A 27,430-nucleotide genomic window follows, 5' to 3' on the forward strand; every position below is an offset into this window, starting at 1 on the left:
AATAATGTGGTTACAGAAGAGTTCAAGATTGAAAAAGGGACACGTCAGGGGTGTCCTATCTCCCCACTACTTTTTATATCGGTCCTGGAGGTTTTGCTTAATATGATTAGGAGGGACCAGCTGGTTAAAGGGATCCAGGTCGGAGCTAAACAATACAAACTGAGAGCATTTGCAGATGACCTAGTACTTACATTACAAGAGCCAGAAGCTAGCACGAAAAGAGTTTTGGAAATAATTCAAGAGTTTGGTCAAATGGCAGGATTTAAATTGAATAAGTTAAAGACTAAGGTATTGGAGAAAAATTTAACACAGGTTGAAAAAGAAAGGTTTCAGAATGAGACGGGGTTGACTGTGGTTAAAAAAGTGAAATATTTGGGTATAAATATGACAGCTAAGAATGTGAACCTATTTAAAGATAATTATGAAAAAACTTGGACAGAAGTGAAAAAAGATTTGGAAATTTGGTCAAACCTGAAGCTTTCCTTGTTAGGTCGAATTGCAGTTATAAAAATGAATGTATTGCCAAGAATGTTGTTTTTGTTCCAAGCATTACAAATAATGGATAAAATGGACTGTTTCAAGAAGTGGCAAAAAGATATATCTAAATTTGTCTGGCAGGGCAAGAAGCCCAGAATTAAATTTAAGATATTAACGGATTCAAAGGAAAGAGGGGGGTTTGCCCTGCCAGACTTTAAACTGTATTATGAAGCGGCAGCTTTCTGCTGGCTAAAAGATTGGCTACTTCTTGAAAATACAGACATTTTGGATTTGGAAGGTTTTAACAATATTTTTGGGTGGCATGCATATTTGTGGTATGACAAGGTTAAAGCACATAAAAGTTTTAAAAACCATATTGTCAGAAAAGCACTATTAAATGTCTGGGTCAGATATAAAGATTTGCTGGAAAACAAAACCCCAAGGTGGCTGTCGCCAATGGAAGCTAAGGCAGTTAAAAAGTTAAATATGGAGTCAAAGTGGCCAAGATATTGGGAAATTCTGGAAAAGGAAGGGGACAAACTGAGATTGCAGAGTTTTGAGAAATTAAAAGGGAAGGTGAGAGATTGGTTGCACTATCACCAAATAAATGAAGTGTTTAAATTGGACAGTAAAATTGGTTTCCAGGTGGAAAAATCAAAATTGGAGACTGAATTGTTAGAATCCAGTACTAAGAATTTGTCAAAAATGTACAATTTGCTGCTGAAATGGAATACACAAGATGAAACGGTTAAATCAACTATGATTAAATGGGCTCAGGACATTGGTCATAATATTTTGTTTGCTGATTGGGAAAAGTTGTGGACTACCGGGATGAAATTCACGGCATGTAATGCCTTAAGAGAAAATATTATGAAAATGATTTATAGGTGGTACATAACCCCAGTCAAGCTTGCAAAGATTTACCATTTGCCTGATAATAAATGTTGGAAATGTAAAGAAAAGGAAGGTACATTGTTTCACCTTTGGTGGACGTGCCCGAAGATTAAGGCATTCTGGGAAATGATCTATAATGAACTTAAAAAGGTATTTAAATATACCTTCCCTAAGAAACCAGAGGCCTTTCTCTTGGGCATTGTCGGCCAAGGGGTGTTAAAGACGGATATAACTTTCTTTATGTATGCTACAACAGCAGCTAGAATACTCATTGCAAAATACTGGAAGACACAGGATCTACCCACACTGGAAGAATGGCAGATGAAGGTGATGGACTATATGGGCTTGGCAGAAATGACGAGCAGAATCCGAAACCAGGGAAGAGAAGCAGCGGAAGAAGAATGGAAAAAGTTCAAGGACTATCTAAAGAAATATTACAAAATTAATGAAAGTTAGAATGATGTTGGACTGGAAAGTAAATGGTTACTATTAGTAATGGTTAAGACAAGGAGAATAAGGAAGATTAACTTAAACTTAAAGTAAAATAAGGGAAGATTTGCTGAATAATGGATTAGAATCTGGAATACAGAAAAGGGAGGCATGAGGAAGTCGGGGAAGAAAGGTATATGAAATTAAGATATGAAATGATACTTGTTTTTTGTTTTGTTTTTGCTTTTGTTTGTTTATGTATTTGCTGTTTTTATGTTATGTTTGTGTGATTATAAAAACTGTTTAATAAAAAATATTTTAAAAAAAAAAAGGCTACATACATTTTATATATGCCATTTTATCTATCCCCTAAATTTTCCTGGTGAATGCTACACTTCCAATCTACAGAATATTCCAGGTCAATTTTGAAGATACACTGAAGAAATGGGGAATTGAGAAACAGGGCCTGTTACACGTAGGAAAGCAGGGTCATATTTCACTTCAGTTGCAAGGTAATTGGAGTTGTTACATGTTATAAGTGAAGACCAGTGGAAACATCTTCCACAATATTTGCACATTTCACCAGAAGACCAACCTCTGGATTTGGGCCAGGGCAATTCTTCCAAATTTTCCTATGGAATGAAATATTACATAATATAAGGCTATACAAAGTCCTTAACAGCTTGGAACCAGTTAACTTCCAAGGTTGCCTTGTGCACTATGTGTCTACTTGACAGCTTCAGTCTGTGGAACTGGCACTACTACAGGTGCCCCATGATACTCTGTGCACAGTTGTAAGAAATTATTATTTTAGTGTGGCAGCAGCTACACTTTGGATATCTATGCCTACTGACATCAGACTTTTGCTGTACTCTTTCTAGTACATGCTTAAAACATTTTTGTTGAGGCAAGTCTATCCAGAGACATAGATGTTGATGCATTTTAATCTCTTTTACTGTTAATTTTAAAAGCTTTCAATTTTTAAAAATTGATCTAAATGATTAATGTCAATTTAAACTGTTTTAATTGACCATTTTACAGTTCTTGTAAAACGCTTAGAGGTTTTGTTACAATTAAGCTGCATATAAACTTTGTTATATACAATAAAATAAAATATGATAAAATAAGATAAGATGAAAAGTTATATAGCTGGATCTGCAAATGCAGGTCTATGCAGGGCTTTGTGGATAAAAGTTTATTTGCCTGATTCTCAAGGCTGGCTAGTTCTGCATTCCACATATTAGCTACCTGAGATCCAGCCACCTTTGAAAATAGGCAAAGAACCAAGGAAGAGAATTATTCTACCTGAAGTTCCAACACCTTCAAGATTCTTAATTGTCAAAATAGCTGGATGGTCCAGCATATAAGCAAGTTTTAGCTGTCCCTTTGCCACCTCCAATTATCTATACTATATTTGGGCTGAAACAAATGCAAATAGACAAATTCACTTTCAAAATGCATTTGAAAGTCACACCACAAAGTTCACAAAGTTCACAATGCCTGCAGAATCAACAAAGAGTCGCTTTAAAAACAAACCCCCTGTAATGCAGGAATATGCAGTTGTCCCATAATGGGATTGAACCTGGAACTTTGGCATTATCAGCGCTACAGTCTAACTAACTGAGCTATCCATGTCTGGTCATGGTCAGAATTAGATCTGCCAGAAGTTCCATTTCTTTCTTTCTTTCTGAATTTAAATCAGACTTCTTCAATTTTTTTAAAAAAGAAGTAGATACCAAATCCCCCCCTCAATTAATTGCCAGTAAGTCAAGTCAAATGCAAGTTTAACATAGTATTTGAGACATATCAGGCAAAATTCAAAATTATGCCTTTAGAGAGCTTGTGCTGCCCATTTGCTGCAAGAAAACTGGGAATTTGCTTTGATTTTCTTTGATAAACACATTCAATATGGGCAAAGGTTTTCTTTATCTTCTAGGAATTGCTGTGAGGATTAAGCAATGCTGAATCTCATGAAACCCCAGATGGATTTGAAAACTAGTTCTCATGCTTATTATATCCAAATTGGATTAATCTGTTTCTTTGTCTGTGGTGTTCCATCACTGTTGCTGCAAGGACTCCGGTTTGGTCCAAAACATGACAGCAAAAATGATTGTATATTCCCAAAGGAAACAGCCACACAAAATACACTTCTCCAACTCTGAATTATTTGTCTCACTTTTTCTTCCTAAGTAGCACAATCTTAAGCAGGTTTACCTGGAATTAAACACCACTGCATTTAGTGGGCGTAGTCCACAGGTAGCACAAATGATAACCGCCAGACATTGTGGACTACAACTCCCATTATCCCTGACCATTGGCTATGTTAGCCGAGACTGATGGGAGCTGTAGTCAAAACTTCTTGAGGGCAAAACACTGGCTTTTCCTGCCCTAGTTGGTGTGCTTAGGATTGCTGCTCAAATTATTTTAAAATAAAATCTTACATGTTTTTAGTTAATGAACTGGTAATGAACTGGTAGAGCCACACACTGGGGCTTCATAGTTTGAAGTACAACACACACATTGCTCAAAATCCATAAGAAGATCTCAACCTGAGCATTTCATATTGCTATTTTGCATTTTGTCACAAAGCAATTTTGTTTTAGATTCTACCACATCACCACTCGATGCAAGTCTAGTCAGTTTTGTTCCATTCAAGAATGCACCTCATATGTGTCAAACAGTTTGCCTGAATTCTCCATTTATATCGTATTAATACAAAGCTTTTTAAAAAGCTTCTGCCACCTCCCAATATACTTTTCTCTGTTTCTCTTTCTAGTCCTGGAAACAAAAGCCCCTAAAATCTGATTTATAATGAGAAATTAGAGAAATGTGCAGGCTTGATTTAGCCCACCACAGCACACAGCTCACAGATGTTCCCAAACTTTTGGATGAAGGGATCTGTACAATCCTGGCCTGGAGAAGCTGCCAACCTGACTGAGCTAGAGCTAGAAGAAAGTCCTTTTTCTGGCTATGGGGAAGCTGATGCAAGCTCCATATCCAGCCATACCTGAAGTCACATGGCCATGGCAGGATGTGGGGGGGGGGCAGGTGTCTTACACAATGGATATCATTCAGTTGGGTGAAGCTTACAAAACAATCCTCATGAGAGGCTAGAGACAACCTGAATGGCAGAGCCATCATTGCATCTGAAGAACTGCAAAGTTGGGAAGGCAAATTTGAGGGCCCTGTGTGAGATTTGTGGGGGTTTTGATCCCATTAATGCAAAGCCTCTGGTACTCCAGTCTATCTGTCTGAGGGGAGATATATCTCTCCACCAATGGGAGCATTGCTGGCAGCAGCTTCCTATCTACTATGGCAGACTTGGCAGAACCTCCTCCCCTCCTTCCATCTTGTTCTTCGGCCATGACTTTTGACTTGGGTGTTATTTGTTTAGCTGTTTGAAGAAAGGTCATCTTGATGAGTATGCAAATTTCAAAACAAATCTAGAAATTCACAATAGTTCAGCACAGCCCTAATGAGTGCTCATATGGAAGCATGTAAATGACTAACAGATTGGTCTGTGCAAATTATTTTGCTTAATTTTCTAATTTTAATGAGAGCACAGTGGATTAAACCTTGGTCTTCAGTTCATTTCTGTGATTGTTAAATAATTAGACGAGTCATATTTTAACTGGCTTTGGATGGATTGCAAAGATTTGTTTAATAATTGATTTTTTTCAATTATATGTGAAGATATCAGTATATTGAGTGCAATTAAAATAACTGTACAAATGAGGGTACTTTATGCAGACAGATTTATTTATTAGATACAATCTAATTCCCTAATAATGGCAAGCTATTGTATGTGTGAATCCTTTTAGACTAATTTCTGTCAGACATGAAAGATATTTAAAGCATTTCAATAGAATGAGTACTCAGAAGCATTTTAGTAGAGCTTGCCTGCCTGCCTGAAATGAATATACAGTGTTTCACCTAATTAATATTTTGAAAGACTTACATCATTAATGGTATTTAAAAGAAGACCAGTGTATCTTATATGAACCTATTAAATTGAGTAGACCATTAGAGCTATCCCATATCTTGCTTATTGAATTCCATTTAAGTACATGAGGAACACAAACCTTCTACATTTGAAAAACCCCTCAGAAAATCAGAGGGTTTGATCAGATTAACATTTAAGGGAATAATCTTCTGACATCATCTCACAAAGAAAAATAATTCAACACGTGTGTGTGTGTGTGTGTGCATACACACATACACAAATTCTTTGAAACAACCTATGAGAAACATATATAGCATAATGTTTTCTGCTCTAGACTGTTTATAACTTATTTCTTATCTCTCTGTCCTGCCTGACACTGTAGTACCCCATCATTGGGAATGCAGATGCTGACATCTACAGTATTGTACAATAAACTGATGGGAATATTCTAGGGGAAAGCTTGTACCTCCCACTTTCCCCAGGACACCATGTTAACCACTAATCATCTACATTTGCAGACCTAAAATAACATTCGTGATGTCAATATAATGGTAACCTCTGGATATAAATACCAGCTGACTGTACTGAATCTTTTAAAATTAGACAATATACTATTTTCAATTGTTCACTCCCACACTTAGCTTGGAAATAGCAGTCATTTAGTGGTTCTCAGAAGGACCTTACAAACTGTATCTACTTTGAAAGTGATTACCTTACATTTTGTAAGATATACGAGTCTCACCTGCCAGGGTTTTGTAATCTACCAAGTCAAACATGACAATGGCCACAGCTGACCAGGTAACAATGAGTGCAGCGACAAGTAGCCATGCTGCTGGTGAGCTGAACGTGGTGGCAAAGTCTTCTGAAACTTTCTTGGACACTTTCACATGTGGCATGGGGACTGTTCCATTCTTGTTGTCTATCACTGTAGTGGTGGACACAGGTCCTAAGAAACAGGTAAAAGAGATGATATAAATGCACAAGTCTTGACGGTTGCACCTCCCAGCATTAAGGAAACATTTATACATTTGTAGAATTTAAGGCACAATAAAAAAAATGAGATTTTGCTCTCAGAGCTCAACAATAACAAAGTTGTGGATGGAATCATGAGAAGAAAATTCAAATTGCATATATCTATAGCAGAGCTTGTTTGAAGGACTGGATCACCCTGGCTTAGTTCTGGAAACTGCCTTCAGTTCCAGAACAGGTAGAAGGCTTTTGAGCATGAACACATGTTCTCTGTCTTGCCACAAATAAACAACATCTGCTGTAGTCTCCACATTTAGGAATATTGGGGCTAGGGTTCAAATAAACCAAAATAAGTCTTATTGTACAAGCCAAAGGCCATGACAAAGCCCTATACACACTGTCAGGAAAAGAAATAACTGTATATAAAAAATAGAGCCACTGCCTGAAGTCTAGGGTTCAAAAGCTGTAGGGCATGATTGCCTGACACCTTTCAAGTCCTGGCATTTCTCCAGATTCTACTATAGTTTAAGAAATTAAGCACTGATCAGAAGCAGTAAGTATTTAACTTACAAATGGGCAATCTAACAGCATGCTATTATGTACGCAAGTGCAAAGATAACTGAATTCTTATAACACGCTGACACAGCTGCTGTGTTCCATCACATTACTTCCACAGAAAATAAATTTAACATGGGGAAGATGTCTCAATTGCCCCTTGACCCTTGTATTTAACTAAAATCCTCAACAGAGTTTGATTCCCCCCCAAAAAGTCATAAAATGTTCATGGTGCAAGTGAAATAATGCCAAATGAAGGCTACACATCAACTTTATTTTTGACTTTTTAGAAATTGGACCCTGCCTTTTCCCTAAGGAGCTCAGTGTATTGTGGACTGCATTACACACTTGTATCTTCACAACAACTCATTGAAGTAAGGTTTGTATGAAAGAGAAAGATTGGCTCAATATCACCCAGCAACCATCATGGCAGAAATTTCTACTCAAGTCTCTCTAGTCCAAGTCCAATGCGTTATTTGCCTCATCACACTATTTCTCTAAATATATGCAGATCTAAAGTTATACATTTAAATGAACCTCCAGACCCTTGGAATAATAATTTTAAAAATCACAACATGTCTATCTAACTGGTAACCACTGAACGTCTTTCAAAATATGAGAGCTAGCTAAGCTGAAGCTCAAGGCTAGATTTCAGCAAAATATAGTAAGGTAATGCCATATGCCAATTTCAAGAAAGTCATCGCCACCTGTCTGCTGGCTAAGTGATAGCTACATCTTTATGACACACTAGTATTTAGTATACTTCCATTTTAGCAGTTAAGAACACTATATTCTGCACACAGTTCAAGAGAGCGGTAGTCTCTGGTTTCATTATATAATATTCCATAGTGCTAAAATTAAAATACTTAAAAGCAACAAGCAGAAGGGTACTTTCACATGTTTTTCTCTACTCTAACTACCCCAACCCCACCTTTTTGCTTTTTGTAATGGGCGTGGTGATGCCTACATACATCCACACGGTCTGCATCAGTTCTCCATTCAGTTGGCAATGCCAGCAGTCCATTGTGAGCCTCTGTGTAGCTCTGATTGGCTAAATGTTGTCACTGTTGCCAGGATAATGTCCAGGTTGAAGACCAATAAGGCACCAAAGCTGCATCCAATCAGATCCAGCTATGTGACTTGATGGCAAAGCTTGTTAAATAGGCATTGTACTCACTCTAAATGATTTATTTTGCCCTCTGTGAGCCACAGCTGCGCCATGTATTTAAGGCACTCTTATACCACTTTAGATGATGCCTTCCCCTAAAGGATCCTGGGAGCTGCAGTTTGTTAAGGATGCCGAGATGTTTTAGGACACCCCCTCACAGAGCTACAATTCTCAGAGCAGTTTAACAATCTTCTTCACAGAAAACTCTGGGATTCTTTTGAAGGAGCCGTGGCTATTAATAAAGTGGTATATAAGTGCTTTAAATGTATGGCTGATTGGTTACACAATGATATTAATGTTACCCAGATAGAGAATTATTTTGGGAGAAGGAGAAGATTTAAAGCAGCAGACATTTGGACTGTGAACCCCAGAGAAGAGATGTGAAAAAGGACCACTTTTGCAGTCTCTCTAAAAATGTTTCGGATTCTTCCAAAGCCTTTATTCCTTGGCTTTAAAAGCTGCCAAGGAAGATTAACTATCTTCATATTGATAAAGAAGTAATCAACCTGACAACAATTGTTTTCAAAGCTACAGAAAGCCCAAGAATTCACACTTTCCTGGTGATCCATTTTAGGAATGTCCTAGTAATTGTATGTTTTTACATTATGTGGATTAATGCACTACCATTTAATAGTCTGCAAAAATATAGCACTAAAACAAATTCCACATTCAAAAGATTGTAAGGTTGGGTACAGAGGGAAAATGACGAAGATGGTGTCCCATTAGAATTCAAGTGCTATTTTCACAGATTGCCTATTACCCTCAGAGCTAAAATCTTGGAAGCACTTGACTTTCTTATATTAGAAGGTGAGATGCTTATGGAATGCTTCACTATCAAATCCCTCCACAATTTTACAGGATAAAATGTGAATTTACTTTTCTAGAAATGTTTGCTATGAGTACTGTTAGAATCCATGGCTCTTCTGGGCTGAATTTTTGAAGTGGGTAGCAGGTTGGGAGTGAAGGAAGAGGTAGTGGTGCTGCAGTTGTAGAAACCTATTTTCACATCTAAGGAAGTATCTTGACCTCTTTATGTAAATAAAAGAATTTAGCATGCATCCTAGGGTTAAGAAGCCCTAGCAAGGCTCAGGTCCTCATGAAAATAATTTGATTCTCTGTTCAGCTCAGTATTTCAACATGCCTGCTATACTAGGGGGTGGGGAGAGTACAACTTGGTACATATTGGGACAGTAGCACTTCTAATAGCAGCTATAAGGTAGAGTCTATGGGAAAGGTAGGCAAGGTTTCTTGGGATGCCCAAGGGATCATTACAATGTCCTCTACTGGCAGCAGATGCCTGCTGGTCTTGCACCAAGCCTAGGCATTCAGTTTTGACTGACTGGTATCCAGGAGGATCAAGACACCTTGAAGGCCCACAGTCATGGACTGGAAGTCAATCTTCACAATTGGAGCTATTGTCCTTACATTCATTTGTGAAGATCACAGACTCCCTCAGTCTCGCCACAGAAGATTCTAATGGTTTTCAGAGCTGACAAAAGCTATTCTAATTGGCCTCCTTGTCAGCTCGGCAGTTCTAACCCATTTTGCTTTTGTACACAATTTCCCTTGTTCTTTGTCCTCTTTTCATCTCACATTCCTTTCAAACATCCCAATGCTGATCAAGTGATTTGTTTTACACTCAAGATTTCTAACTTGTGATGTCGTGTAAGCCGAACAAGATTGGCATGCTACATAGCTTTTGCCACTTACATGAAATGTGGTCTTATTTATGAATGATGCATTTGGTTCATGAATACTGTCTCATATACTTAGATACAATCCATATGCTTATTTCTTTTTCATTTTAAATACATCTCATATTCCATGTCCCTAAGCATAATTTTGGTTCAGTCAAATTGCACCAGGAGGGAAAGTCTGCTGAGTAACAAACAGTTATAAAGATCTACTACACAATGCAAAATTACAAATCAGTAACATAACACATTCAAAAGTTGAACTTTGGTGATTACGAGAGCTGAGTGTGCATAACTAATTCTTCTTCTGCTGCTACAGTGGCGGCTACTATATAACAGTTATATAGGTCCATTGGTGCCAATATACGTATAGCATTACCTAAACCAAATAACTAATGGTTTGAAAAATCTACAGGAGCCACATCTTATATTAAACATTAAGAAGCTAAGCATGAAAATCTAGTGTCTGAAATTCTCCTGATCTGATTCACAGCACCACCAAATTTTGGAGTTTCAAGCCCATAGAAAATAAAGGTACAGAAAGGGGCAAATCATTTCATTCCTAAGTAAACTCACCTGACTCCCCATATTTCTCCCATGGAATTTCCATATGGTGTCCAGCTTTTTCCAGCTTCACTTCAAGACACAAGAGGTTGAAGAGCAAAGATGCTTGCTAGGCAGAGAGGTGAATCAAGTCTGAATTACATTGCTTGCATGATTGTTCTTCAAACATAAAAAAGGGAGTACTGGGGATAATTCAGTTCTTTCCTCCTGTGCCTCAGTCTCAACAAAAAGCTCCCTTCATCAAAACTGTTATTCGGTATGGTAGGATACTCCTGTTGCCCTCATAACAAACATCAACTTTAGATGAGTATTTTTTTTATATATAAAAAAGATGTAACCTTGTGCACAGGGCTACAAATGATTTCTACAACACATATCCTTGTTTATTGGTACCAACTGTTGTGAAGTCATCACACTAAAAGCTATTATTAGTTACTAAAAAGCAGGGTTGGATTAATTGTTCTGCCGATAGCACAGTGCTAGACTTCAGCTGAATTATGAAAGATGTTATGTATTTATCTGGAGCTCGCAGTGTACTGGCTTGCTCATCACTACAAGTTTCCCCTTGTGGTCTTCAAATGCAGGGTGTGCTCTGGGGGTTGATTTTCAGAGTAAATACAGATGACCATTTACCAAGATGGTAACTTGCTAATGCTGAGGAAGTTATTCCATTCACCAGGACGATAACTTGCTGTGATAAGGATATAATCACTGGGAAAACATATATCATTTTGTCAGATGGGGAAGTAAATCTCATCCATATGGGGACAGAGCTGACTTGAGTTCTCACAAGGACTCCACTCAGGTCTGTTCCCAGGGAATAAAAGGGAAAACTCACTTCACCTTCCACCACATCTCCCATACATCCTCCCTGTAGTCAGGCTTGCATGTACCCATCATTGGGGCTAGTGGTTTTGTTTTGTTTTTACCTTGCTACAGATTATAATCAGTTGCTGTTATTTTGGGCCAGAGAAGAATTTTTCCTTCAGGTAAATTGGCCAACATGGGGTTTCTGCCTATCTCATAGCAACTGTCACAACTTTAGTGGGTAAGGCATTGGGTGAAGCCTTAGTCATGGTTGAAGGGGAGGTTGTAAACCTCTGCCTGCATCTCCAAGGGAATGAGGTATTCTGTTAAAGGGATCCTGGAATAAGTGCTCCTCTCCAAATGCCCAAATGCCCAGATGCTATGACTAGGGTCATAGCATCCCTTCAAAAGGGGAACCACATGGGGTAGTACCTTTTTAATGTATGTCTTGGATTTCCTCACCACTGGTTCAACCTCTGAGAGAATCATCCAGCAGGTGGGCTGGTTGATACGGGTTACACCCAACGCGTAAGCCCAAACGCCCTACATCTGTAATCAATAAAATTGTGGCCTAATTTGAACCAAAGGATTGTTGTCATGAGCGGTCATTCAGTTACATTGTACAGAGCAGGTCGGCAGGCTCACGTATTCTGGGCATGCAAAAATTACCTCCCTTCCTTTTCCATTGATGGAAGTTTCTGCTGGATCAAAACGTTTTCCATCAGCAGAGAACCATGATGCGGCCAAAGTTTCAGGTCTGGAAATTTAAATGTCATGTTCCAGAATGTGCATTGCCCACTGTACAACAAAACATTAGTGAGATCCTGTGCTGCATGAGGGCCTTTGCAAATGAGGGTATGAGCCATAAGCTCCAAGTACCTATAATTAAAAGGACCTGAGGAAATGCAGTTGGGAAAAACTTTTGGCAACGATTGCCCATTAGAATAAAGTAGACAATACTAGGTTGCATGTTGTATATGGCAGCTTCACGTGGTCATACTAATGCTTGCAGAGGAATATGTATTATGCTTCCGAGATGAGGGGCAATTCAGAATATGGTTTTATCTACTGCAGGATTAAATAGAAAATTGCACTTAACAAATGAATGTACAAGTTGTCATGTAAAATTATACACAAAACCATCTTTCCTACATAAAGGCCTAATAGGGCTTTGCATGGGAAAATCCTACACAGAAGAAATTTGAGAACTGAGCTTTTAAAGGCAGGGGACTACAGACAACACTCTCTAGAAACAGTTTCTGATCTGCTTATTGCCTCTGCCTTCTTTCTTTTTAAAAGGCATTTGCATGAAAACAAGATCTCTCTTTCTAAAGAGTTCATCAGCTCCCGCTGCTTACATCCACCTGGAGTCATAATCCTGCCTTTGTGATATCATAATCATTTTCACATCAATATATTGTGAGGATTATGGTTACTTTAACTGAGAATGAAGCAGTGGGGACATCTGGTTTTTGTTTTTGTTTAAAAGCAGTATACTATTTTAATGCAAATATGTTTAATAAAAGGCCAAAAATGTAAACTGTGTGAATGTACTTTTCTTTTCTCCTAAACAGAATATTTTTCAATGGCTCCATAGTGCATTCATATCCTTACAAATTAAAAAGCAACAAAAACCAGAGATTTCCAAAACTTGATAGCCATGTCCGCATTATAGCGGGGGCAGGCAGAAAACTGATGAGGCTCTAACGGTAGAACTCAGTATAATGCACAGTAGATCATCATGGATTTCTGACTCCCAAATACGTAACAATAGCAACTACAAAACAATGTTTGTTTGCTTTATTCCTAATTAGTCTGAAGATGAAGAAAGGTAGTAGTGGGGAGACCAATAATGGGTTTTTGTGATAAAATGACTGTGTGCTGATTTTGGTACCAAAAGGAATTTCTGCATGTGTTCAGGGGCATTCTCTGTCTTAATGCTAACTGCACATCTACCCAACACCCCCAACCACTATTTCACACCTGGTTCTGGTTGGTGGACATCAGCACTGTAATAAAAAGCAAAGTAGTTTTCAAAAGCTTAAAATCTGCTCATCCCTGATCTGAAGAGTATAGGAAATATCTAATTCATGTACCTGTTTCCTAGCATGAAATAGAAGCATCCCATATTCAAATATATTTATTTATAGCCAGCAAAATTCTTGCTAGTGCAAGGGGACTTTCCCTCCACTCCTCCCCACATGTGCCCCATAATCAGCTTCAGGTGGTCAATGGGACCCCCAGAACACTGAGTATAGAGAGAGCAAGAGTGCAATAAGATAATTTTCAGAGAGGAGAAACACTTGCACTGATGGAACGATCTCCTTAGTGCTATGTTGCACACAATTCTTAGTATGGCATAAGCTTTCATGGACTCAAGCCAACTTTGCCAGATACATGGGCTTGAGTCCATAAAAGGTTATGCCTTAATAAATGTGCTAGACTTTAAGGTGCCACAACACCTTTAAATCATTTTTGCTGCAAGAAACTTAACAAACACATCTCTGGAAATTTATTTTAAAGCATTTTAGCCAATACCTCCTCCAGGAGCTTAAGGCCACATACATGCTACTTCTCCCCCTGTCTAAAAAAATTTAAAATCCTATGAGGTTGATAAGGCTAAGAAAAAATAACTGGCATTAACTCTCTAATCTATAAGAGCACAGTCACATATTTCTAAACCTCATCTATAACTTCCAGATGGCAAGCATACCACGGAAAAAAGTGATCTGGAAGACTTTTTTCCCTTAAAAGGATTGGAGTAGTAATTTCATGGCCCATTCAAAGGAGAATTTTGAAAAGCACGCTCAGTTTATTGTGAATGTATATGAAGATGAATACTTTTCCTATGAAGACATTTGGACCCCTCTTTTTATGTAACCGTAGAATTTTATGTAAGGGCTTTTTATGCGCTCCAGCTTTATTCAATCGTTACAACTTGGGAAAGGGGATTAGCATCAAAAAGTCTTCAGACGCTATTGTTGATCCTGTCAAAACACTCTCGCACAATTGTGAGTGTATTGTATAGTCCCACACAATCATTTCTGCTTTAAATGACTGTGAAGAGAGCAAAGTCCTAAAGCCTAGGTTTCAAATACTTAAAAGAACATAATAGCAGGTTTTAGCGGGATACTGTGTACACAGTCTATGTCATCTGTAGCTACATCACCTTTGGCAGGTAATCTCTGCAAAGACCACGAGATCAGCAGGATTAACAGCAGCTGGTCCAAGTATTCTTAATAGCACCTTTTCTCTTCAGCAGCATGAAATACTGTGTAGGTTTAAGAGAGCAAAGCATTTTTGAACTTTTGGATGGATAGAAAGCAGGGCTATACAGGAGGAAGAGAGAAAAAGAAATTCCAGAAGCCTGTGGTAGAATGAAAATAGGCTCATGAATCCAGAAACAGCAGTGTTAAATGGCAGTAGCCACGTTATTCAAACTTCCAACAGACCCAGCCAGCAGGGCCAATGGTAAGGGTTAACAGAAGTTACAGTCCAGTCAAAGTGGAGGGCCGAAGATTCCCCATCTCCGATTTAAAGGTAAAGGGACCCCTGTCCATTAGGTTCAGTTGTGACCGACTCTGGGGTTGCGGCGCTCATCTCGCTTTACTGGCCGAGGGAGCCGGTGTACAGCTTCCGGGTCATGTGGCCAGCATGACTAAGCCACTTCTGGCGAACCAGAGCACCGCATGGAAATGCCGTTTACCTTCCCGCCAGAGTGGTACCTGTTTATCTACTTGCACTTTGACGTGCTTTCGAACTGCTGGGTTGGCAGGAGCAGGGACCAAGCAATGGGAGCTCACCCTGTCGCAGGGATTCGAACCGGCGACCTTCTGATCGGCAAGTCCTAGGCTCTGTGGTTTAACCCACAGTGACACCTGCATCCCATCTCCGGTTTAGACGCCAGTATATAGTTGATTATGAAATGAAAAAAAGGAGAGTCAGCATTCTAGTTTGGCTACATGGATGAATCTGTCAGTTTTGGTTTCTCTCCATTTGCTATTTTTTCAGTTCTTCACATATCCGAAGAAATTTGTGGTTTGCTTTTATTTATTAAGTTTTTTAGTACTCATGAAAATTTGTCAGCATTTTTGTGATAATTTCTCCTAATATATACATTTTTGTATGCAGTTTTTACCAACATACATATTTGTAAGCAACATTTCCTAACAGAATGCATTTTTGTATGTTACTTTCACTAAAATATGCACTTCTACACATGCTTTCACCCAGATATAAACAGTTTCTTGCTGGAGGACTGTATTGCAAAATTCAGTAAAGTGCAGATTCTGAGCAATAACTGTTTTCTTTCATGCATTGGTTAAGAAGTAAGCAGGTCATCATTAAAAAGCAAATGAAAATTAATTCCTTGCCCCACTCTTCCCCCAACATCCACTCTGTTCTTCAGGGATGAAACAGAACTGATTCATTCTGGAATCCACCAAAACAATTTTGCCTACTCAGTTATAGTGGACAAGACGAAAGTTTCCAAAACTTTGCCTTTTTGAATTTAAAATAACCTGCTGTTATTGACGCTGGTCTGTGACCATATTAATAAATTCATTCATTCATTCAACCTGCTGTTATCCTAGCTAAGTTGAAAATAGTCTTCCAAAGTTTCCTTATTACTAGCACAAAACTTTCATAATAATAACTTCACCAGCCTGATGATATTATTCAGATCTTAATCAGTCTGTTTGATATTTATAATAAGAATAAAAAAACTACTTATTTATTCAACGTACACCTCTGCATTTCACAGCCTACTGGATTGTGGTCATTCATCATGTCACCTTTCTTTATTCATTTCCTTTCCTGCTATATAAATAGTGCTGGACTTTGACATTAATTAGATAAGCAATAATCATAAAAAATGTGTACTTCCAGTTTTATTGAAACTGGGTATTCACAATACTGTTTTAGCCTCTCACAACTTACTGTTGCATTACAGATTTTACAGTTTACTTCTTTCTTTTCTTTCTTATTTCTTCAAAAGTAAAATAATTATGGGCTAAATCCAACCCAGATAATTTTGTAGCAAAATGAAGAGCTTTATATGTGTGGTATAAAATAAATTAACAGTAATATGGGCTATAATATCCACAAAGCAAAATAATCAGAGATTCAGTTCACAAGAGTACTCCTGTTTTGCCATAAAATTAACGAGCCATAGTCCTGAAATTACAATGAGCTTCTAAAGATATGGAAAACCATCCACTATCTGCATATTCTCCAGAAATGTCACCTGAATCCAATGGAAAATAAAATATAAAATAATGAAACCTTGATTCTCTAGCCATTTGAGCTAGAGCACTTAAATAGACTCACTTAGCTCCACCCAGGAATGAAGAGGAAGAGGGGTGGCAGACTGAATGTGGACTTTCACAGTTGGATTCCATATTAAGCATGGAAGAAATATAGGGATTGAAAGGCCACTTGAGAATAGGGATTACTGGTAAGTAAGAAGACTGAATCATTGCATATTTCCTATAGACCCCCTTGAGTGTTAAGATCAGCAGTGGGGGCCCTTTTAGTAGTTCTACCACTCTCAGACATTTGGGGGGTACAAGCCAAGAAAAAGCATTCTCTATGGTAGCACCTTAGCTGTGGAATTCCTTCTCCGCAAAGCATCTTCACAATGTTCATTTTGTCGGATGCTGAAGACGTACCTCATTATCCTGGCCTTTTACACCTGAGATATATATTTTTGGACCCACCTTATCTTCTTGATTGTAATCAGTTTTGCCCGCTTTGAAAGTCTTTTTTAATTGATGTAACGTACCCTGGGACCTCACGGTGAAAGTCAAGTAAGAAATTAATGATAACAATATTCATTACTCCTATTCTTAGAAGAGAAAATTGTAAAATAAAGTGCAGCTAATCTAAAGAACATAACTTAAATGGATAAAAAGCCAAAGAGAAATATTTGCAAACAGAAAGTACAGTGGTACTTCAGGTTACAGACGCTTCAGGTTACAGACTCCGCTAACCCAGAAATAGTACCTCAGGTTAAGAACTTTACCTCAGAATGAGAACAGAAATTGCGTGTGGCAGCAGCAGCAGGAGGCCCCATTAGCTAAAGTGATACCTCAGGTTAAGAACAGTTTCAGGTTAAGAACAGACCTCCAGAACGAATTAAGTTCTTAATCTGAGGTACCTCTGTTTAAGAAATTGTTCATAAAGACCAGGTCATCTACGTGTAACATGTTATGCAGCAAGTTGTCTTATGTTTACATAAAATACATACATTGGTGGAGACACATTTCATGTTGAAAATAGCCATGATACGTTGCACTCAAAAGGTCATGCCAGCTCTTGCATACTTAACACAGGTGTAATTAGCTCTTTCAACTTAATTATATGCTGCTCTCATCACAAATTGGGTAACTGTAAATTGCACAACTTATATGTCCTCTTAGAAACCATATACCTATTTCTGTAATGTATGATCTTCAGAAAATTCAGAGCAGTTCATAATGTGTATCCAGATTTCATAGCTTATTATTTAGTTGTTCCTTGATTGAACAATTTAAAGAAAACCACACAATCAGCAGACCATAATAATAATGAACAATTCATTACCAATTTGATTTGCAGATAATGTCTGAGGGGATTACAAAGTCTGGTTGTGCAGATTGGCAGAAGAAAAACCAGATATAAGGGGTTTAGTTGCATATCCATCTTAAAAGAATGAGTAATGTTTGCTCAGTCTTGAAAAACAAGCCAAATGATTTCAAACAATGGGAAGATTGCAACTGTAAGGCATGGGCCCTGATCCAGATCCAGAGCGTGTTCTGGATTAGACCCCTGTGACTTTTTCTTCAAAACAAAAGAAGCATGTCCCCACTTCCCCTCCCCTAGTATTTTTTTATTGTAAACCGTAATTTGACCCTGTGATGTGACTCCTTTCCTCCACACCCTATGCTCTGCTCTGCTCTCCCTTGCCTCTTCCTTATGACATTGTGCTTGTATAGCACTTGTAAAAATTAAAAGATATATTTTAAAATACAGTTGAGTACATAGGAACAAGAACTTACAATTTCCCCATCACTTAGATGTTTATAGGTTTAGATACACGTGCTTTTATCACCTCTCACTGCCAGATGCATTAGTTTATTCAAGCTGACAAGCAAAGGTATGGCAAATATAATTTTGCGAGGAACATTTTTTTAATCAGCTTTAATGAGGAAAGAAACCCCAACACATCGCTGCCTTGAATAATCACAGAAAGAGTTACCTTAAATAAATTTATGCTAACTAAATATGATTTTGTAAACCCCTAGAAATCAAATCTGCATGCGTTTATGTGTGTGTTTTCCCTTAAGGCAGCTTTCAACATCAAAAGAATTTTTAGTGGATAAAATTGTTGTTGTCACTGTCAGCAGATCCTCTTAAAAATCAAATAAAGTAACACTGTTTTGTTTTGCTCTTTACAAGACAAAGGGAAAAAACAATCAGCAGCAGCAGCACTTTGGTAATGAATTGCTGTTGAGTGGGAGGGGTGAATTGGTCCATGCCTTTTTAATGTCCCGGACAGATCATTACAATGAATGCAGCAGTGGTGGCACTTGGGAAGAGTGGAGCAGCAGCCATCTCCCAACACCTGCACCATACTCACTAAGAAAAGCAGTGGTCAGGCTGGGAGAGCTACAAGTCAGTGGTAGCCTCAGAGGTGTGCATTGCCCCAACGCAAAGCTATCTGGACCTTGCCACCACTTGGACCCAACCCATCAGGGCAAGTGCAGCACTGTGGCTGTCCAGAGGGCAATGCTTCTGCTCCACACACACTTATCCACATGCCATTGCTGTTATAATGCATTCTGTATGGGGCTTCCTATGAAAAAAAAACGAACTGGTTCAAAATACAGTAGGCAATAGTTAAAAACCTTAATTTGCTACCAGTTCCCCTCTCCTACCCTGGGAATAATTCAAAGAGATAGTTTTAACCTAAAGAGCTCTAAACACACTGGACCAAAATATCTTAAAGGCAGCCTGCACCAGTCTGAACTTGCTCATTTGCTAAGACCTTCAACTGGGGCATGTCTGTAGGTTTCCCCACCTTCTGGGAGTAGTAGATGGGCGCTTACAAGAACAGGGCCTTTCCTGTGATGGCCCTCAGACTCTAGAACACCATTTCCAAGCACATCCACACAGATACCTGCTTTAATTTCTTCTATAACAAAGAGGAAAACAATTATTTTCTCTCTCAAACCTTTGGCAGGATATATGAAGCTACCTTATATTGAATCAGACCATGGGTCAACCTAGCTCAATACTGTCAATACTGACTTGCAGCATCTCGCCAGATTTCAGACAGGGTTCTCTCCCAGCTATATCTGGAGAAGCTGGGGACCAAACCTGGGATGTTCTGCATACAAGGCTGATGATCTACTGCTGAGCTACGACACCACTACAGAAACGGCTTGCTTAATTTTATCTGCTGGTATGATTCTTCTTGTTGTTTCTATTCTATTGATTTTAATTTTTCGATTTCTTTGTCCTGTAATGCTTGTATGATGCCTTGAAGACTGGCCACCAGAAAGACTGTATATAGACAGACAAATAAACCAATCTGTCCTATGCCTTAATCCTCTATCTATACCAAGCCAAAGCTTAACTCCCATCACAGATACATTCTGCAATATTTTCCCACCGGGGCAACTGCAGCTGCTGTTGATGTAAAACTGTCTGTGCCCCATGAGAGAGGGGAGCTCCAAAGAATGTGCCAGTCCACAATTTTACAAAACTGGGTGCTGACCCATCCTCATCATGACGATTTCCATGAGCCAAAGACCTCAAATTAGAAGTCGGGTGGACTAAGAAGTCTATTTTAATGACTCCCTCCACTCAACGTGTGACTTCAAGCCAGATTGCTGAGAACTATTAGATTGCATTAAACGTCTAAGCATATGTCAGTTACATTTCTGAATACCCCAGAGACTACAGGCAAGATCTAGTGTAAGACTTTACCCGTCTCTTGATTTGTTCTGTTTTATGCCTGTGGCAACACTATTGTGGTATTGCAGCAGCATTAAAATGAACGATGAATTACTTCTATGTATCAGTGACAAAGACATTATATTCCATTTATGTGCCACAATGTATAAAATAAATCATAGTAGTAGTAGTAGTAGTAATAATAATACAGTGGTACCTCGGGTTACATACGCTTCAGGTTACATACGCTTCAGGTTACAGACTCCGCTAACCCAGAAATAGTGCTTCAGGTTAAGAACTTTGCTTCAGGATGAGAACAGAAATCGTGCTCCTGCGGTGTGGCAGCAGCAGGAGGCCCCTTTAGCTAAAGTGGTGCTTCAGATTAAGAACAGTTTCAGGTTAAGTACGGACCTCCAGAACGAATTAAGTACTTAACCCGAGGTACCACTGTATATTATTTATACCCCACCCATCTGGTCGGGTTTCCCCAGCCACTCTGGGTGGCTTCCAACAAAAGATTAAAGGTACATTAAAACATCAGTCAGTCACTAAAAACTTCCCTAAACAGGGCTGCCTTCAGATATCTTCTAAACGTCAGGTAGTTGTTTATTTCCTTGACATCTGAAGGGAGGATGTTCCACAGGGCGGGCACCACTACCGAGAAGTCCCTCTGCCTGGTTTCCTGTAACCTCATTTCTCACAGGGAGGGAACTGCCAGAAGGCCCTTACCACAGTCCTCACATCAGGTAGACACGTTGTAACATGTGTGTCCCAACATTCTTGTGGTAATGTCACAGAAGCTGTCATCTAGGCATAATATCTTGCTCAATTATTTCTGTTACAGCAATTAGATAAGCACTTCTCAGTTGTGAACTAGGGAACATGGGTGGACCTCAGCCCACTTTCAGGTGGGCATCAGCACTGCAGCCCACCCTCTCTCCTTTCAGATTTTTGATTACACAGAAACACAAGAGCCAGGCAATAGATCAATCTAACTTAGTACTGTCAACAATAGCTCTTTGGAATTTCAGACAGGAGTCTCTCCCAAACCTACCTGGAAATGCTGGAAACTGAGCCCAGGACCTTCTGCATGTGACACAGTTGTTCCACCACTGAGTGAAAATCTTCCCCCAGATACAGGAAGCTGCCTTACACTGAACCAGATCATTGCTGTAGCCCAGCAACAGTTCTCCAAGATTTCAGGCTAGGGTTCTCTCCCAGTGATACTGTACCTGGAGGGATTGAACTTGGCACATTCTGCATCCAAGGCATGTGATCTACCACTTACCAATGCCAACACCAGCAGTCCCCCTGCCCCCATGTACAGTACGTAGGCATGCATGGGAGTGAAAGCTGTGCAGGGGAAATAGTGAAAGAATGGAGAGGAAAGAGAGGAGAGGGGCAGGTGGAGAAGACTAGGAGAAGCCAGGCTGCTACATGTTGTGTTTCTGTTACACACAGACACACTGAAAGCGCTTCTCCTTCCTTCCCACTCAGCTGCCTGCCACCTCAGGAGAAAGGGCCAAAACATGGCATTGAAGGCAATGTGAAAGACTTAGTACAGTGGTACTTCAGGTTAAGAATTTAATTCGTTCTGGAGGTCCGTTCTTAACCTGAAATTGTTCTTAACCTGAAGCACCACTTTAGCTAATGGGACCTCCTGCTGCCGCCGCACGATTTGTGTTCTCATCCTGAAGCAAAGTTCTTAATCCGAAGTACTATTTCTGGGTTAGTGGAGTCTGTAACCTGAAGCATCTATAACATGAGGTACCACTGTATTTAAAAATAAATAAAGAAGTAAATGTGGAATAGAGAAGAATGGAAGTTGTTGCAGGAAAGAAGTGGATGTAAAAGGAGCAGGGAGGAGGGGTGAAAGAGGGACATTTTTGGGAAGGAGGAAATTGGTACTAGTTACACATGAAAAGAGAAGGGGATAAGAAAAGAAAAGTGAATACTTTGAGAGGTATTTCAGGGAAAGGGGAAAGTAGAAAAGAAAATTCTTCATTCAAAACCTCTGCACTGACAAATTCTGCCTAAAATGACATGGGCTCTGAACATCTGTTCAGAGCAGGTGAGCAGACTGTTGTTATATTCATGACCTGCTTGCAGGCTTTCCATAGGGATCTCTGTGACTACCATGAGCACAGGCCGGTGGACCAGGTGGGCCACTGGGCTGTTTCAGCAAGCTCATATGTTCTTAGGAATCGTAACAGCAGAAAACTATTCCTGATACACACCATTGTGTAACTGGCTCCACTCTGCAGCAGCATTTTGTGACTGGTAGGCCTTAGTTCAGCTTTCTCAAGTGGGCCCTGGTTGCAGAAAGTCTGGCATGACACCCCTGGCCTAGATGATACCTGCGCAGCTGTCAGTATATAACGAAGGGATAGACGGATAGGTGCATCTAAGAATAAAACAAAAATGCATATCCAGCTGGTGAGACAGTGCTTCCATCCCTGGTGTCTCCAAGTATGGCTGGGAAAGGCCACTATTTGAAACCCCAAATAGGCTTTAAGTTTCACTGAAGACAAGGGAACTAAATGGACCAGTGGTAGCATCCTACATTCTAATGGTTCTTAGAGACCTAAATTCAATACACAGCCAGTTTTTAAACCTTAATAGATCTAACTACTTGGAACTTTTTTTAAAAAAATGGGATCAATATATTTCTTCCCAATAGCTTTGAAAATCTGGTGCAACCTACGTATATGCCAAAATTGACACTTCTCTGAAATGGAAATGTATTGCCACCAAAAGGCCTCCCATACTCTCCATGGTGCAAATTAACAGAAGTTGTAGCAGCAGAATCGAGCCTACAATGCAAAAGGTACGTTTCTTTCCCATAATTTATATCCTGCCCATCTTCCAGTACATTCAATCAAAGCTTTAGATTTTAAATTTCTAATTGCAAGACTCAAGCAAAAGCAAATTAACAATGCAGATACTAAAATAACTCACCTTGTACAAATGCCCAACATATTTGTTTTAACAAGAGAAATAATACTTAATTACAATTTGTTTTACTCTAATTAAAGATCACTCAGATATGACACTTTATTACATTTTCCAGAATTCCTCCCCCTTTTTTTAGCAACTGAATGCTTGTGTCCCTCCATGTCAGCTTTATCTAACGTAAACAGCACTCCCATTTTTCCAGACATTTTTGAATTGCTGCTTCTCCCTTGACCCACAAGCAGTTAGAATAGGAATTACCAAGTCAAACTGTCTACAGAGTTGGCACATTGGGAATGCTTTACAGTAGGGATCAGCAAAAGGATGTCTCTTGGGCCAAACAGACACACAGACTCCTTTCTGCTCAAATCTATCTTGCCTCTGGCTTAGCAACTCGTGTGTGTGTGTGTACTTGTCAACCCACAAGCTAGAATTTGGTGAGTAGAGAACTTGTTCTGACAATGGGACTTGCCAGCATTCTGCTTTAGGAAGCGGGTTTGCATAGTGGTCCACAATCTTCTATAAACATAGCTACTGGCATAGGAGCAAACTTCTAGAGGCAGAGTTTATTTTGCCCCCCTAAAATATTTGAGAGGGCCGCCTCTGCCCCCCCCCAGTTGATGGGCATTGCCATTCAAATTGTGTGGGTGGGTGTCACGTCTTGTGACTGATTATGTGGGGGCAGGGCTTACCTGCCCTGCCCCCCCATATTTAATTCAAGTTGTCACTTGAATAAGTGCTTGCCACTTTCTTCCAAATCTATTCATGAATAAAATTAATAGCTTCTTTCTTTCTTTCTTTCTTTCTTTCTTTCTTTCTTTCTTTCTTTCTTTCTTTCTTTCTTTCTTCAAAAATGTCTGTAAACCTAAGCCTCCTTGAGTCAGCAATGCAAAAATAAGCTATTAGAGTGAAATAACTTTAAGTATTTTTTATGAAAATGACCTGTCCCTCTGCCCTCTTGCCACACTCTTACTTTTCATCTGCATTTTCTCCCACAAACACTATGTAGGTCCCGGAGACCTCTGATGAAAATTTATAACTGCATCAGCTTTATTATTATTATGCAATGCTATTAGGAAATGTACTATTGACTATGAATATGAGCAAAGGTTCCTGGGCTCCATTAATTTTGCAATCTTTACAAAGAAACAGATTCAGTCCCTAATAATGCTTAACACAAATCCTCTTACATGAAGCATATTTTGCTTTCATATTTAATTAATAACGGCAGTGACTTGGGGCACAGTGCCTTGGTTTGGTGAATAAAAAGTGCACAGAATATTATCTGAGAGACTTTTTTATATATAAAAAAAGCACAGTAATAAGCTTGGGGAAAGAAAATGGAATGATCCACAATGGAAAAGGCTAGTGTTAGATTCCATTGTAAAATTGAATATTTGATTTTTAAAAGCCTGCATTTTAAGGGGGGGAAAAGAGTCCCCTTTTTCATTCTGTTGGATAAAATGTTATTTGTATATATTAATGGTCAGGACATATTAAAATTATTCATGAACTATTCATATTTCCCAGATAACCATTTCTTTATTTATAGGATCAGATCTCATTCTTTTTACCCGCTGCTTAGGCAAAGTTCTCAAGGGACTCTAAAAGTGTATTAATTGCTTAAGGCTTCCAGGATTAATATTGTGTAGCCTTGTATCAAGAACTGAACTTATTTTCAATTTGACACATTATGGCACAGTCTGCTATCTTTAAGTCTTGATCATATCTTTAAGTTACTGTTTCTCGGTGGTTAGGATCCCAGTGTTTTGCTCAATCTGCTTCATCCTGCACTGGATTAAATATGGAGAAATGGGACGGGGGGGGGGAGGGTGAAAAGTATTCCATAACTGCTAGGCAGTAAGTCAGCCAACACAGATAAGAGAGAAACAGAGATATAAGGGCCTCTTTACTAGGGATAGGCGTATCTGTCCATTTTGGTTTCACTAGGTTTTTCCAGTTCAGCTCCCTACATTTCCACATCACATTCTTTTAAAAAGTTCGTGAAATTCCATGTGCATTTTATAGTGTGATTTCCTCCTAAAGTATGCAATTTTGCCCAACATATACATTTTTGCAAAGGAAGTTCTCCTGATAGAAAGCATTTCTGTATGTTGCTTTCACTAATATATGTATTGGTATGCATGCTTTACCCCACCACACATTCTAGTACACTTGGCTAGAGAACTGCATTGCCAAATTCAGAAATGTGTGGATCTCAAAAAATGGCTGTGTTTCAGTTTGCATTTAAAGGGGAACTCGCCTTATTCACACTTTCAGAAACAATATACTAACTGAAACACAGCCATTTTTTGAGATTCACACATTTCTGAATTTGGCAATGCAGTTTGCATGTTGTTTCTGAAAGTGTAAATAAGGCGAGTTCCCCTTTAAATGCAAACTGAATTCAATTTGTACCTCATCACTTGTCTTCACACTCTACTTTTTTTTAGGTGCACACATCATATTTTATGGAACAGGTTATTTTTAATCACTAACCTAAACATGTAAAGTTATGAGCAGTGCAAAGAGTACCTAAAAACATCTGATCATATAGGAGCCTACTCATCAGAGTATCTCCCAGTGGAAGCATAGAATTGTAGAGTTGGAAGGGACCCTGCGCGTCATCTAGTTCAACCCCTTGCAATACAGGAATTTCAACTAAAGCAGAGTGTGTGCTCTGTGGCAAACTCAGCTTTGATGTCCAGCAATGTGTGGAAAGGCACATTGTCAACTTATAGGTGCAAAATGGAATTTATGAAGCAGGAAAGACAAGGTAATGTGGTTTCTTAAAAAAAACATTATTCAGCAGGTGAAAGGCAAATTCAAAGAAAAATAAATCTTATTCACAAATGTGTGTGTAGCTCCTACAAAAAGCATGAGCACCAAACAAGATGCTAACAAATTATATCTATATCTGCAACGTCCAGTTTTGAGATGCTTTATTTCTCCTTACTTTAATCTCTGCACTCTCTGCCTAAGCGAGCATTGCTGAGGTTATGTGACCAAGGCTATTTTTAGAGGTGTATGATGATCAAGCTTTACTAACTAGTACAAATTCCAGCTGCCGTAGAAGAGCAGCTTCTTGCCTTGAAACTCGCCCTACAGCAAAAACTGCAATTCCCTAGAAGCCAGAGATCATGCTCACAGGCTGAGTCTATTAAAAAATGTCAAGGCTGAAATCTTTTTTATTTCCAGGCAATTAGAACATCAAGATTGTTACAGTACCTTCTGCTGTAATCTCTGTCATAATGGTGACGGCAAGGAACACTCTGGTGAAAAAGGTTAAGTTATACTGGCAGCTGAGAGGATGTGACCAGGGTCAGCGCTGACTTTTGCAGGAGACGGCAAATTGAAGGGTGGGAAGTCCTCTACAGTTCTGATTTTTCTTTGGGGGTCTTTTCTTCTTCTTTTGAGCTATCTTCTTAGTGAAGCCCTCCCTCCCCACCTCCCAAGACACTAACCCCTTTCCCAAGGCAATGCCTGCAGCCCAGACTAAAGTATCAGCTCCTTACAAAAATAGCCGTGGCTCTCAGCAAATCTCTAGCGCGGCTTTTTTGGCATCCTAGGCACCACGTTCAGGGACCAACTCTTTCCTTGTTTTCTGTAAGTGTCCAGACCCAAATAAGACAGCAAAGCAGGTCAAAGCAGCAGCAGCAGCACAAAGGAACCGAAAAGAACTGTTTTAAGCCCCTGCAGCTTCTTAAATATTATTACAGTTCTTTTGAGGTCTGGGTCACAAAATATGAAATATAGACTTGACTGTAATCTTATCCAACCAAGCTCAAATGTATTCTTAGCACACTCTTAGCACATTCTTTCCGGGCCTTATTTGGGTTGGGGAGGGTGCTATGAAGGCAGCCACAATGACTAAAGAAGAAAACAAACCTAGGTAAATTTCACCCTGTTAAATGGCCTGTGGACACTTAAAATCACCAAAGTACACCGTTTTACCCTCTGCTGCTTCTTCTTCAGTTGTGGCTGTTGCATTAGTTCATAAGAAGAAGCCTGCTGGATCTGACCAAGAGTGCATCTATTCCA

The 27,430-nt window shown here is 39.2% G+C and overlaps 1 protein-coding gene across 1 annotated transcript in view; it reads right to left on the reverse strand.

Annotated features, from left to right (window-relative positions):
- The window catches only part of TRDN (triadin), a 95,776-nt gene extending 68,639 nt beyond the window's left edge, over positions 1 to 27,137 (reverse strand). The window contains exons 1-2 of the mRNA XM_053384014.1: positions 26,618 to 27,137; positions 6,486 to 6,689 (exon numbers count right to left, since the gene is read on the reverse strand). Coding sequence (XP_053239989.1) covers positions 6,486 to 6,689; positions 26,618 to 26,639 — 226 coding nt within the window. The 5' untranslated portion in view covers positions 26,640 to 27,137. The remainder of the gene's footprint in view (positions 1 to 6,485; positions 6,690 to 26,617) is intronic.
- Positions 27,138 to 27,430: the final 293 nt, after the last annotated feature.

Source organism: Podarcis raffonei, chromosome 3, assembly GCF_027172205.1.
Source record: "Podarcis raffonei isolate rPodRaf1 chromosome 3, rPodRaf1.pri, whole genome shotgun sequence".
Classification (NCBI taxonomy): Eukaryota; Metazoa; Chordata; class Lepidosauria; order Squamata; family Lacertidae; genus Podarcis; species Podarcis raffonei.